Source organism: Leptodactylus fuscus, chromosome 7 (assembly GCF_031893055.1).
Source record: "Leptodactylus fuscus isolate aLepFus1 chromosome 7, aLepFus1.hap2, whole genome shotgun sequence".
In the NCBI taxonomy this organism is placed as follows: domain Eukaryota; kingdom Metazoa; phylum Chordata; class Amphibia; order Anura; family Leptodactylidae; genus Leptodactylus; species Leptodactylus fuscus.
Genome location: NC_134271.1, coordinates 152,287,079 through 152,303,527, shown reverse-complemented (window position 1 = coordinate 152,303,527; position 16,449 = coordinate 152,287,079). Strand labels below are relative to the sequence as shown.

The window sequence follows — 16,449 nt, the reverse complement described above, 5'->3', positions numbered from 1 at the left end:
GGGTACTGCTAGTACAGGATATAATACAGGATAGAATACAATACAGGATAGAATACAGGATAGAATACAGAATGTAATAAAGGATAGAATACAGGATAGAATACACAATATAATACGGGATATAATACAGGGTAGAATACAGAATATAATACAGAATATAATACAGGATAGAATATAATACACAATATAATACAGGATAGAATATAATACAGAATATAATACAGGATAGAATATAATACAGAATAGAATACAGGATATAATACAGAATATAATACAGGATAGAATACAGAATATAATACACAATATAATACAGGATAGAATATAATACAGGATATAATATGACATATAATACAGGATATATTACAGGATATAATATAGAATATAATACAGGATATAATACAGAATATAATATGGATATAATTCAGGATATAATACAGAATATAATACAGGATATAGTACAATACAGGATAGAATACAGGATAGAATATAATACAGGATAGAATACAGGATAGAATACAGAATGTAATACAGAATAGAATACAGAATATAATATAGAATATAATACAGGATATAATACAGGATAGAATACAGGATAGAATACAAAATATAATACAGGATATAATACAGGATAGAATATAATACAGGATAGAATATAATATATAATATAATACAGAATAGAATACAGAATCTAATAGAGGATATAATACAGGATAGAATACAGAATGTAATACAGGATAGAATACAGGATATAATACAAAACATAATACAGGATAGAATACAGGATATAATATAATACACAATATAATACAGGATAGAATACAGGATACAATACAGAATATAATACAGGATATAATACAGGATAGAATACAGAATGTAATAAAGGATAGAATACAGGATAGAATACAAAATATAATACACAATATAATACGGGATATAATACAGGGTAGAATACAGAATATAATACACAATATAATACAGGATAGAATATAATACACAATATAATACAGGATACAATACAGGATACAATACAGGATAGAATACAGGATAGAATACAGAATGTAATAAAGGATAGAATACAGGATAGAATACAAAATATAATACACAATATAATACGGGATATAATACAGGGTAGAATACAGAATATAATAAACAATATAATACAGGATAGAATATAATACAGAATATAATACAGGATAGAATATAATACAAAATATAATACAGGATAGAATACAGAATATAATACAGGATTTAATACAGAATATAATACAGGATAGAATATAATACAAAATATAATACAGGATAGAATACAGAATATAATACAGGATTTAATACAGAATATAATACAGGATATAATACAGGATATAATACAGAATATAATACACAATATAATACAGGATAGCATATAATACAGGATATAATATGACATATAATACAGGATATAATACAGGATATAATATAGAATATAATACAGGATATAATACAGAATATAATATGGATATAATTCAGGATATAATACAGAATATAATACAGGATATAGTACAATACAGGATAGAATACAGGATAGAATATAATACAGGATAGAATACAGAATGTAATACAGGATAGAATACAGAATATAATATATAATATAATACAGGATATAATACAGGATAGAATACAAAATATAATACAGGATATAATACAGGATAGAATATAATACAGGATAGAATATAATATATAATATAAATATAATACAGAATAGAATACAGAATCTAATAGAGGATATAATACAGGATAGAATACAGAATGTAATACAGGATAGAATACAGGATATAATACAAAACATAATACAGGATAGAATATAATACAGAATATAATACAGGATAGAATACAGGATACAATACAGAATATAATACAGGATATAATACAGGATAGAATACAGAATGTAATAAAGGATAGAATACAGGATAGAATACAAAATATAATACACAATATAATACGGGATATAATACAGGGTAGAATAAAGAATATAATACACAATATAATACAGGATAGAATATAATACACAATATAATACAGGATAGAATATAATACAGAATATAAAACAGGATAGAATACAGAATATAATACAGGATATAATACAGAATATAATACAGGATTTAATACAGAATATAATACAGGATATAATACAGAATATAATATGGATATAATACAGGATATAATACAGAATATAGTACAATACAGGATAGAATACAGGATATAATACAGGATAAAATATAATACAGAATATAATACAGGATAGAATACAGAATATAATACAGGATAGAATACAGGATAAAATATAATACAGAATATAATACAGGATAAAATACAGAATATAATACAGGATAGAATACAGAATGTAATACAGGATAGAATACAGAATATAATACAGGATATAATACAGGATATAATACAGGATATAATATGAGATATAATACAGGATATAATACAGAATATAATATAGAATATAATACAGAATATAATATGGGATATAATACAGGATATAATACAGAATATAATGCAGGATAGAATACAGGATAGAATACAGGATATAGTACAGAATATAATACAGGATAGAATACAGGATATAATACAGAATATAATACAGGATAGAATACAGGATAGAATACAGAATATAATACAGGATATAATACAGAATATAATACAGGATAGAATACAGGATAGAATACAATACAGTATATAATACAGACAATAATACAGGATAGAATACAGAATATAATACAGGATAAAATATAGAATATAGTACAGGATACAATACAGGATGTAATACAAAATACAACACAGGATATAATACAAGATATAATATAGAATATAATACAAGATATAATACAGGATATAATATGAGATATAATGCAGGATATAATATAGAATATAATACAGAATATAATATGGGATATAATACAGGATATAATCCCGGATATAATATAGAATATAATACAGAATATAACACAGGATTTAATACATAATATCATACTGGATGTAATACAAAATATAACACAGGATATAATACAGGATATAGTATAGAATATAACACAGGATAGAATACAGGATATAATATAATACAGGATATAATACAGGATAGAATACAGAATATAATATAGGAGAGAATACAGAATATAATATAGAATATAATACAGGATAGAATACAGAATGTAATAAAGGATAGAATACAGGATAGAATACAAAATATAATACACAATATAATACGGGATATAATACAGGGTAGAATACAGAATATAATACACAATATAATACAGGATAGAATATAATACAGAATATAATACAGGATACAATACAGGATACAATACAGGATTGAATACAGGATACAATACAGAATGTAATAAAGGATAGAATACAGGATAGAATACAAAATATAATACACAATATAATACGGGATAGAATATAATACAGGATATAATATGACATATAAAACAGGATATAATACAGGATATAATATAGAATATAATAAAGGATATAATACAGAATATAATATGGATATAATTCAGGATATAATACAGGATATAGTACAATACAGGATAGAATATAATACAGGATAGAATACAGGATAGAATACAGAATGTAATACAGGATAGAATACAGAATATAATATAGAATATAATACAGGATATAATACAGGATAGAATACAGGATAGAATACAAAATATAATACAGGATATAATACAGGATAGAATATAATAGATAATATAATACAGAATAGAATACAGAATATAATACAGAATATAATACAGGATAGAATACAGAATATAATACAGGATTGAATACAGGATAAAATATAATACAGGATATAATACAGAATATAATACAGGATAGAATACAGAATGTAATACAGGATAGAATACAGAATATAATACAGGATATAATACAGGATAGAATATAATACAGGATATAATACAGGATATAATATGAGATATAATACAGGATATAATACAGAATATAATACAGGATAGAATACAATACAGTATATAATACAGACTATAATACAGGATAGAATACAGAATATAATACAGGATATAATATAGAATATAGTACAGGATACAATACAGGATGTAATACAAAATACAACACAGGATATAATACAAGATATAATATAGAATATAATACAAGATATAATACAGGATATAATATGAGATATAATGCAGGATATAATATAGAATATAATACAGAATATAATATGGGGTATAATACAGGATATAATCCCGGATATAATATAGAATATAATACAGAATATAACACAGGATTTAATACATAATATCATACTGGATGTAATACAAAATATAACACAGGATATAATACAGGATATAGTATAGAATATAATACAGGATAGAATACAGGATATAATATAATACAGGATATAATACAGGATAGAATACAGAATATAATACAGGAGAGAATACAGAATATAATATAGAATATAATACAGGATAGAATATAATACAGGATATAATACAGGATAGAATATAATACAGAATATAATACAGGATAGAATATAATACAGGATAGAATACAGAATATAATACAGGATAGAATACAGGATAGAATATAATACAGGATAGAATACAGAATATAATACAGGATAGAATACAGAATATAATACAGGATATAATACAGGATAGAATATAATATAGAATAGAATACAGAATATAATACAGGATAGAATATAGGATATAATATAGAATATAATACAGGATAGAATACAGAATATAATACAGGATATAATACAGGATAGAATACAGAATATAATACACAATATAATACAGGATAGAATATAATACATAATATAATACAGGATATAATATGAGATATAATACAGGATAGAATACAGGATAGAATATAGAATATAATACAGGATACAATACAGAATATAATACGGGATATAATACAGGATATAATACAGAATATAATATGGGATATAATACAGGATATAATACAGAATATAATACAGGATATAGTACAACCCACGATAGAATACAGGATAAAATATAATACAGAATATAATACAGGATATAATACAAGATATAATACAGGATATAGTACAGGATAGAATACAGAATATAATACAGGATATAATACAGAATATAATAAACGATAGAATACAGAATATAATACAGGATAGAATACAGGATAGAATATAATGCAGGATATAATACAGGATATAGTACAGGATAGAATACAGAATATAATACAGGATAGAATACAGGATAAAATATAATACAGAATATAATACAGGATATAATACAGGATATAATACAGGATGTAATACAGGATATAATACAGGATATAATATAGTATATAATACAGGATATAATACAGGATAGAATACAGAATATAATACAGGATAGAATACAGGATATAATATAATACAGAATATAATACAGAATATAATACAGGATATAATACAGGATAGAATACAGGATAGAATACAGAATATAATACAGGATAGAATACAGGATAGAATACAATACAGGATAGAATACAGAATGTAATACAGGATAGAATACAGAATATAATACAGAATGTAATACAGGATAGCATACAGAATGTAATACAGGATAGAATACAGAATATAATATAGAATATAATACAGGATATAATATAGAATATAGTACAGGATACAATACAGGATGTAATACAAAATACAACTCAGGATATAATACAAGATATAATATAGAATATAATACAAGATATAATACAGGATATAATACAGAATATAATCCCGGATATAACATAGAATATAATACAGAATATAACACAGGATATAATACATAATATAATACTGGATGTAATACAAAATATAACACAGGATATAATACAGAATGCAATATAGGATATAATATAGAATATAATACAGGATATAATACAGGATAGAATACAGAATATAATACAGGATAGAATACAGGATATAATATAATACAGAATATAATACAGAATATAATACAGAATATAATACAGATATAATACAGAATATAATACAGGATATAATACAGAATATAATACAGGATAGAATACAGAATATAATACAGGATAGAATACAGGATATAATATAATACAGAATATAATACAGAATATAATACAGAATATAATACAGGATATAATACAGAATATAATACAGGATATAATACAGAATATAATACAGGATAGAATACAGGATAGAATACAGGATAGAATACAATACAGGATAGAATACAGAATGTAATACAGGATAGAATACAGAATATAATACAGAATGTAATACAGGAGAGAATACAGAATATAATATAGAATATAATACAGGATATAATATAGAATATAGTACAGGATACAATACAGGATGTAATACAAAATACAACACAGGATATAATACAAGATATAATATAGAATATAATACAAGATATAATACAGGATATAATACAGAATATAATCCCGGATATAACATAGAATATAATACAGAATATAACACAGGATATAATACATAATATAATACTGGATGTAATACAAAATATAACACAGGATATAATACAGAATGCAATATAGGATATAATATAGAATATAATACAGGATATAATACAGGATATAATACAGAATATAATCCAGGATATAATACAGGATATAGTATAGAATATAATACAGGATATAATATAATACAGGATATAATACAGGATAGAATACAGAATATAATACAGGAGAGAATACAGAATATAATATAGAATATAATACAGGATATAATACAGGATAGAATATAATACAGGATATAATACAGGATAGAATATAATACAAAATATAATACAGGATAGAATATAATACAAAATATAATACAGGATAGAATACAGAATATAATACAGGATATAATACAGGATAGAATATAATACAGGATAGAATATAGAATATAATACAGGATATAATACAGGATAGAATAGAATACAGAATAGAATACAGGATATAATATAGAATATAATACAGGATAGAATACAGGATATAATACAGGATAGAATACAGGATAGAATATAGAATATAATACAGGATAGAATACAGAATATAATACACAATATAATACAGGATAGAATACAGAATATAATACACAATATAATACAGGATATAATATGAGATATAATACAGGATAGAATATAATACAGGATAGAATACAGAATATAATACAGGATATAATACAGGATATAATACAGAATATAATACAGGATAGAATACAGGATATAATACAGAATATAATACAGGATAGAATACAGGATATAATACAGAATATAATACAGGATATAATACAGAATATAATATGGGATATAATACAGGATATAGTACAGGATAGAATACAGAATATAATACAGGATAGAATACAGGATAGAATATAAAGCAACATATAATACAGGATATAATACGGGATATAATACGGGATATAATACAGGATATAATACAGGATATAATACAGGATATAATATGGGATATAATACAGGATATAATACAGGATGTAGTACAGGATAGAATACAGAATATAATACAGTATAGAATACAGGATAAAATATAATACAAAATATAATACAGAATATAATACAGGATATAATACAGGATATAGTACAATCCAGGATAGAATATAATACAGGATACAATACAGGATATAGTACAGGATAGAATACAGAATATAATACAGGATATAATACAGAATATAATAAACAATAGAATACAGAATATAATGCAGGATAGAATACAGGATAGAATATAATGCAACATATAATACAGGATATAATATGGGATATAATACAGGATATAGTACAGAATATAACACAGGATATAGTACAATACAGGATATAATACAGGATATTATATCATTAGTCATGTTATACCTTTCTTTATCTTGACCCCAGCTCATATCTGGCATGAGTTCATTGGGGTATTTTTTTTTACCAAAATGGGGCTTACCTTCAACAAATTAAGTCAATTGCCTGTCAATTTAATGTAAAAACAAATACAATCATGGCTATAAGTGTTGGCACCCCTGCAATTTTTCCAGAAAATTATTGCAATTACACATGTTTTGTTATACACAAAAAAAAAAAACAGAAAAAAGCCAAAAATGATATAATTTCATGCAAAACTCCAAATATGGGCCGTACAGTTACTGGCCCCTCATCTTAATATTTGGCTGCACACCCTTTGGAAAAAAATAACTGCGGTTAATGGCTTCGTATAACCATAACCTATATAAGCCTCTTCTGTTACAAACTTCTCGAGGTCCCTCATATTTGGGGGGCGCCTTCTCTTCTCCCAACAGCAATTGTAAGATCTCTCCACAGGTCTTCAATGGGATTTAGATCTGGAATTCTAGCTACTTCAGAACTCTCCAGAGCTTTGTTTCCATCCATTTCTGGGGGCTTTTTGAATTGTTTGGCGTCATTTTCCTGCTGGAAGACTCATGACCTAGGACACAGCTTTCTGACATGGGACCCTAAATTGAGACCCAAAATCGTTTGTGAATCTTCAGAGTTCATAATACCTTGCACTCGGTCAAAGCACCCAGTGCCAGAGGTAGCAAACCTCCACCATATGTCACTGTTGCCCTGTGTTCTTTTCTTTGTAGGCCTCATTCAATTTTTGGTAAACAGCAGAATAGTAGAAGACGATTTCTCAGAAGAATTTTGACTTACTTATGAACATTGTGACAAACTGCAGTCTAGCTTTTTATGTTTCTGTGTCAGAAGTGGGGTCCTTCTCGCTCTCCTGCCATAGCGCTTCATTTCATACAAATGTGGACAGATAGTTGGCGCTGACACTGATGTGAGAGCCTGCAGGACAGCTGGAATTGCTTTGAAACTTGAATGGAGTTGCTTATCCACCATCTGGACTATCTTGCGTTACAACCTTTCATCAATTTTCCCCTTCCATCCAAATCCAAGGAGATTAGCTACATTGCCATGGGGTGTAAACTTCTGGATTATGTTACGCACCGTGGACAAAGGTGCATCAAGATCTCTGGAGATGGACTTGTCGCCTTGGATAGTTCTCTCCTTTTTCTGTTCTCAATGCAACCATTAAGTCAACTTCTCTGCTTTTTACCTGGATTCAGGTGAGATTTTTATATTGCCCACACCTGTTACTTGCCACAGGTGAGTATGTACAAGCATCACATGCTTGAAACGAAGTTATTTATCCACCACTTTGAAAAGCTGTTTACAATTTTGTCCAGTCCATTTTGGAGATTTGTGTGAAATTCTGTCCTATTTGCCTTTTTTTTGCTCTATTTTTTGTGTTCTGATACTAAGAAAATAAATACATGTAAAAGAAAACATGTCTAATTGCAATAATGTTCTGGGATAACTACTTCATTTTCTGAAAAAATTTCAGGGGTGCCAACACTTACAGTCATGACTGTACTGATAAGTAGTAAGTCACTACTGTTATAAGGACTGTCCACGAATGTAGCAATGCATGGTAAGTCTTGGTCTGCACCAGATCCACATGACAACTCTTTATAGGATTTGCTCTCTGAATTATTTTAGTGCAGGGGAAGCTGAGAGTGATCTTGGCACCTGGACATCAACGGTTATGGGCCTTGCCGAACCACTACTGGCATTTGGTCTGGGGTCACAAATTGTATTTGAAGAGAACTTGTCACTTTCATTTCTTTTGTTTCTCCAGACCCGACACAAACTAGAGTATAAAGAATAAGACCTACTACCTGAATGGTCGCGCCGTATTTGTGTAATTCAGGTTTTTGAAGATTTGTGGAATATTTTATTACTAGACATTACAATTCTTCATTGTGCTAAAATATTTTCTAGAGTTGTTCAGGAGGCCGGAAATACAAATCAATCCAGAAATAGTTCATGAAGGAGACAAAGTGACGATGGAGTGTCAGCAAACCCAAAGACTTTACAGTCCATCATTTACGTTCTACAGAGACTCACAAGTTGTACAATATTACTCGTACAATGATAAGTATGTGATACCTAAAGCCTCTGAGGAACATGCCGGAAACTACAAATGTTCACTAACATATCGAGGTCTCGATAAGTACAGCAGCGAGATAGAGGTCCTGGTACATGGTGAGTATCAGTCTATGTAAAGGAAGCCAAATATAGAGTCACAGGTACCAATCTAGAAAAAAAACCAAAATATAAAAAAATATAATAAATATATACAGTATATGTTGTGTACGTGTGGGTATAGGGCGGTAACACAATAGAAAGTATCATGCAATATATGTTCCCCCTCTTAGGCCAGATCACATAGATGGTAGATATAATGCAGTATACAGCTTATAAACCCCAGTGTATACAAACATGGGTAAAAGTAATATTCCCCAATCCAGTAGAGGAGAAAGGGATCAGAACACTAACCATATAAAAGAAGATCAGGAAGAACTACCAGGATGTAAATCCACATGAAGGTAACATAGAAATATTCTCCTTACAGGGTCCTAATACCCCCCAGTTCTTCAGAGGATCCAGGTAGAAGGATACAAGGTTTTGTAAAGGGGAAGAATGGAAAGAGTAGGGGCGTAGCTAAAAAGTGACAGAAACTGATGAGAACTTGGTGATCCTGCAGACTTCATAAGTAAATATGGAAGATGGGGGCAAGGAAAGCATCAAACTTCATACTGGACACCAGAATACATCAGATTCACAGGTTCATCTAGACCCCGGATCTGACCCATAAGTGAAGTCTCACAAATACTTCCGTGCAGGATGTTTCTCCTGAAATGTGAACCCAGTCTTATTCTTACCTTTATATTACCCCAGCCCTCTATATACACCACTGCTAGACTTACTCTATATCACTGTCTCTGTGCTGTGTGATGAGAATAAAACTCTGGAACTTGAGAACAACGTCCCAAACACCAAATTTTCCACTGACCGTAAACTGGTCCCATTATGTCCTGCAACTGTATCCACCATCCACCCCCACCCAGATAAAGCCCTACATGGCACCCAGTGATATCAATGACCTGGACTGGGTAATGTCCTCTATTAATACATGTCCCAAGGTTTTCTAAGTCTGACCCTTCAAAGTAAAGTCCTAAAGATAAGTTATGGGTTCACAACAATAAGATCCTTTTTTATAATGTTTCAGATCTCTTTACAAGTCCAAAATTAAAAGCGCCCTCCAATATAATAGAAGGCGACACCATGACGGTGACGTGTGACACGAGACGTAGCCCCCTGAGAGAGGACACAGACCTGAAGTTCATCTTCTACAGAAATGAGCAGATAGTGCAGAAGATCTCATCATCTTCTACATACACCGTCCAGTCCGCTCAGCTGGAGGATTCTGGGTATTATACCTGCGAGGTGCGGACTCCATCAGGCACTGTGATAAAGATGAGCGACACATCATATATCAGTATAACAGGTTGGTACGCTTGTAAGATGGATGAATATAAAAGATTTAGAAAAAGAGAAAATTCTCCCCTTGACAACTCTTTCATGAATTGGCTCTCAGAATTATTTTAGTACAAGGAAGCTGAGAGTGATCGGGGCCCTGGACATTATTGGTCATGTGCCCTGCCGAACCACCACTGGGATTTGGTCTGGGGTCACACATTGTATTTGAACTTATCACTTACTTTTGTTTTTTTTGAGACCCGACACAAACTAAAACTTACAAACTTATAAAGCATAAGACCTAATGCCTGAATAGTCACGGGACAGTCAAGGAACTGCTTTAAACTTAGACTAGACAGTCTAGAGATATCCCAAATTTATCATCCAGCATCATCCATTGCTAAATCTGGAGTATCTCTACATTGTCTAACTATCTGTATATATGGGCCCATCTCTAACACCATCGATAGGTGGCTACCATGTAAGTCAATCGTCAGTCCCTTGAGGATCATCAGATCCTCAGGATATTGGGTTGGAAATATTGGAAAAACTATTTTATGTACTAGCCATCCATAGGTGTCTCTTGTTGTCTTGTATCAAGACCCTTCAAGAAGTTAAACCATAATAGAGTTGTCTGTTTTTGTAATTTTTTTGCAGTTTTTTTTTTTTTTTTTTACAAACGCACACCTTTTTCCGTAATCTCATACAACCCTTCTGAGATATCCAGTAACTACCGAGATGATGTCAATTTTTGCACTTTTGTGTCTTTTTCATAAATTAAAGCTAAAATGTAAAATCTCAAAAAATAAATAAAACCAAAGCCCAAATAAGACAAACTTACACTGATATGTATATTGATTCACTCCTGAAAATATCTAACCATCTAATACTATCAGTTCTGAGGCTAATTCGGTATTGAGCCAGCAGAATGGTGGCCATGGCCTCCTTATTAGTACCCGTAATAATGGGTGTAAGATGGTGCAGACTCTATCACAAGCCGTTGCGACTCTCACAGTTTGGTATATCTATCACTCATTTTGGAAGAGGAGGTATGGTTGTGTGTCGACCCCCTTGCAGTCTTAAGTAAATACATATCATCAGATCCTCAGGATATTGGGTTGGAAATATTGGAAAAATTATTTTATTTATTACCTCAAGCCTGTGTAGATAAGAATATTATAACCCTGTATGTTGTGACCTATATATTCCTTGTCCATAGGTGCTGTTGTAAATAAACCTCACCTAATGCCCTCACCAAACATGGCGGCCGTGGGAGATGACATTGTTCTTCGATGTGAGTCCACTAAAGGCTCCCTCCCTATATACTACCAGTTCTATCACAGTCACACATTGTTAGGTAATATTACTGTACACCAAAAGGAGGCAGCAGAGCTACCAATGACCATTACATCACTGACCATGGGTGGTTCCTACTACTGTGCTTCATACAATGATATCCAAACCCAACCACAACATAGTGATGAAGCCAGTGTGCTGGTGATGGGTAAGTAGCCACTACACGTTTATGTATAAATGTGAGTAAAGTTTATAGAATTTATCATGAATATGTTATCTAGGAACCTTCCAAAAACTTCAAATATTTCTTCCTCTCCTGGGCAATCTTGAAGCCCTCGTCTGGAGTCCTGGGTAATGTCATGGGCCCCAGAGGACTACAGATGCCTGGTATTAGTGATGCCCCCCATGTGATCACTGAGACCCAATTACAGACATCACCGCTATCCCAAGGTCTGTGACATTACTAAAAAGGTTAGAAGAGGCCAAAGGATGTTTCGAAGGAGTCAATGAGTAGAAGTGTTTATTATGTTAGCACGCCCCTCCTGGCGGTCCATTTATTATACTCTAACATCTGAAGAGACCCCCGAGAATGATAATAGCACAGAAAAAAGCTTTGGTGAACCAGCTTGTTGTTTGTCCCATAAAAAGAATAGAAGGGTTTGTCATGGAGAAAAGTCAGGACTGAGACCATGAGTGATCACCAGTCCATGGAAATCAATGGACACCTTCTGATGTTGATAAGTACTTGCGGCATGCACAGGTACCAGCTGAAGATCCCGAGACTATCTAATCCTACCTGTATATTATTAGTGATTGTCCGGTATCACATTCCCCTTCCCACAGAGCCGGTAGCCGACATTACCATTACCACAGATAAAGAAGGTGAAGATTTTGAGCTTGGAGAATCCTTAACATTTAACTGCTCCGTCCAGCGAGGAACTTCCATCTCTTTCTTCTGGCTGCACAATGAGACTATGGTGGAGCAAAGTTCTGAGATCTATCATCTGCAAGATGATGGGAAAGTCTTGTACATACCTTCCCTACAATACCACCATGAAGGAACATACCGGTGTCATGCCAACAATGAACTCTCGGCCAAGAGGAATTTCTCTGTGCAAAGTGAGATCCGAAAGGTCCACATCTTGGAGTTGAGCTCTATTGGTAAGGCCGGTTATAGGTTAATACATGTTGTAGGAGTCTGCCTTCTTCTTGCAGCTTTGTAGGTTTTTTGTATTTCACCTCTACTTTGTAGTCTCCTTCACTGTCTTCTTCTTCATTAGATTCTTGTCTCCTACATATTCTTTTCCTGGTCTCCTCCATTGATCTCTTCGCTGTGGTCACTTTTATCACCACAGCTCGTCACCTACCGTGGTTTCCTGGTCCCATCAATTTTCCTTTTTGACTTTTTCCTAAACTTCCCATTATCCCTCTTACAATTACTATCACTTTTGACTTTCTTCTCACCTTGTGACTTCTTTGTTTCCCAAGGCCGTAGTATTCAGTGGGTAATGCTCGGGATTCTGCTGCTTCTCATCATCCTTGCCGTCGGCCTGATCTTCACCTACTGGGACAAAGTTGTGTCTGCCGGGCGTTGTAAGAAGCCTCCACCTACAGGTTGTACCTTCTGTTATACATATATGTAATATATAAACCACAAACCGTACAAACACGTCACCACCTACTGTATATTCATCTATGTTCTCCACAAGACACAGCACCTAACTCTTCATCCATAACCATTTCAGGGTTGGACCATCTTCCCGGGCTCAGGACTGGTCATAATTTTTAGGGATTTTTGTACATGAGGTTATGAGGGCTATGATATTTTTCCTTTAGGATATTCAAATAATTTTTGTGTCTTTTTCGGTGATATATAGGGCTTTATTTTTTAGGCAGTTTTTATGTTTGTATGTTTTTGCCATCAGACACAGACCCATCTTCTCCACTATAAGCTGTTGTAGTTTATTACACTGTATATTACAGGGAGTCTGTCAGCAGATGTGACCCCCAAAGACGGCTTTATCTAATGTCAATTCTGGAAAATGACACTCATGAGAAAGGGGAAGGGGTTTGGAGGGTCTGACACAGATAACTAGAGATACTTCAGAGGTAGAAGCAGAGTGAGTGGACACTCAATGAGTCATAAACACAAGGCGAGTGAATGGATTAAAGATCATTGTCTCCAGTTTGCTTGTTCTTCTGAACATGGAGACATTTATTATTACACATATGGGGATCTTTATAACCAGCCACCTATTCAGCGGTGTAAACAGGTTATTGGGGTAAATCTGCTGAGAATACCAATAGATGGAGTCTGAACTAGGTCCTAGAACAGGATGACACAATTGTTTCATCTCCAGGTGTGAACACACAGCAGAATAATCAAGATGTAGACAAACCGAATACTACAAGCGGGACTGAGGTCGTGTACGAAAATGGTAAGAGAAATAGCAAAATGTTAATTCTTTATTGATTTTTTTCTCCTCCAATCCTTTCACTTTCTCTTCCATTCTTTCCAGTGTCTTGTATGTTCCTTTGTCTTTTTCTTCCATTATTTTCACCCATTCATCGATCTTTTTCACTTTCTCTTAGATTTGTTTCGCTTTCTATTCCAAAGTTTTCACTTTCTCTTTAATTCCTTTCTCTTTTATTTTCTTGCTTTTTGTTAATTTTTTTCCCGCTGTCTTACTTTCTCTTATATTTCTTTCATTTTGTTTTGTTTCCTTCCCTTTTGCTTCCTTTCACGTCACTTTCTCTTCTTCTATTTCCATATCTTTTCCTTCTGTTGCCAACTCAATATCGGTGTGTAAGCTATATGGAACTAAGTGTGACCCTATAGATTACATACTGGCATAGTAATTTATACATGTATAGAAATACTGGGTTAACTAAATCACTGTTATTGACAGTCCGACAACAGGAGAATATATATGAGGAAGACGAGGGTTACACCTACATCACTGTCAGAGCTGTACAAGGTCAGTGTTACGATGTGTTCTGTTGTATACAGTTTCATTTTAAGTAAATTTTCTATGAATTTGTTTCTTTTCGTCGTGTCTATACATTTGTGTTTATTTATAGCTATGTAAGGAATCTTGTGACTACTAGATGGGATACGGCTCGGAGTGTCAGGGGTCTAAGCCCATGGATCCCACCAATGTAAATCCAACCCTGAACACAAAATGAGAAAGCCATGGACAATCTGACAACCATTGATATTTCTCTTATTTGTGTCTCTTTTTAGCTCCTCCCTCTTGTCCAGCCACTGCCACAAGAGAGAATGTGAGTATACAGGGAGATAATACGGCCACCACTTGTCTATACCGTACAACCTTGACTGTTTTTTATGACACTAGTAGATCTCCATCTACATTTTAGCCTTGTATCATTGTACGTGCTCTACAGATTTGTGTTGAGTTTTTGTGTTTTTTCTCTCCAGGTTACGGTTTTGTACTCTACGGTTAGAAGTTCTGGAGAAACTATACAGATCGATCCGGGTGAAGAGACTCCGGAGACGTCAGGCTCTACTTGTATCTACCACACCGTCACAGCTGAGAATATCACAGATCCTCACTAACATCTGACTAATGATAATATAATAGATGTGTGTAATACTGTACACATATGTACCGCCATTACCTAGATCACTGTGTGTGTCTGTATAGATGTAGCAGAGGTGACTGTGCCATTGACCTTTTTCTCATTGAAATGAACACTAGGTAGTTACTAGAGATGGGCTCATCCTGAATATTCCAAATTGTTCAATTTTTAACAAAACCAAACAAAT

At 32.2% G+C, this 16,449-nt stretch overlaps 1 protein-coding gene across 1 annotated transcript in view; it reads left to right on the top strand.

Annotated features, from left to right (window-relative positions):
- The window catches only part of LOC142214644 (Fc receptor-like protein 5), a 31,262-nt gene extending 15,023 nt beyond the window's left edge, over positions 1 to 16,239 (top strand). Inside the window, exons 7-13 of the mRNA XM_075283583.1 lie at positions 11,116 to 11,394; positions 12,586 to 12,870; positions 13,506 to 13,823; positions 14,151 to 14,276; positions 15,023 to 15,100; positions 15,907 to 15,944; positions 16,102 to 16,239. Of these exons, the coding sequence (XP_075139684.1) occupies positions 11,116 to 11,394; positions 12,586 to 12,870; positions 13,506 to 13,823; positions 14,151 to 14,276; positions 15,023 to 15,100; positions 15,907 to 15,944; positions 16,102 to 16,239 (1,262 nt within the window). The remainder of the gene's footprint in view (positions 1 to 11,115; positions 11,395 to 12,585; positions 12,871 to 13,505; positions 13,824 to 14,150; positions 14,277 to 15,022; positions 15,101 to 15,906; positions 15,945 to 16,101) is intronic.
- The last annotated feature ends 210 nt before the right edge of the window (positions 16,240 to 16,449 follow it).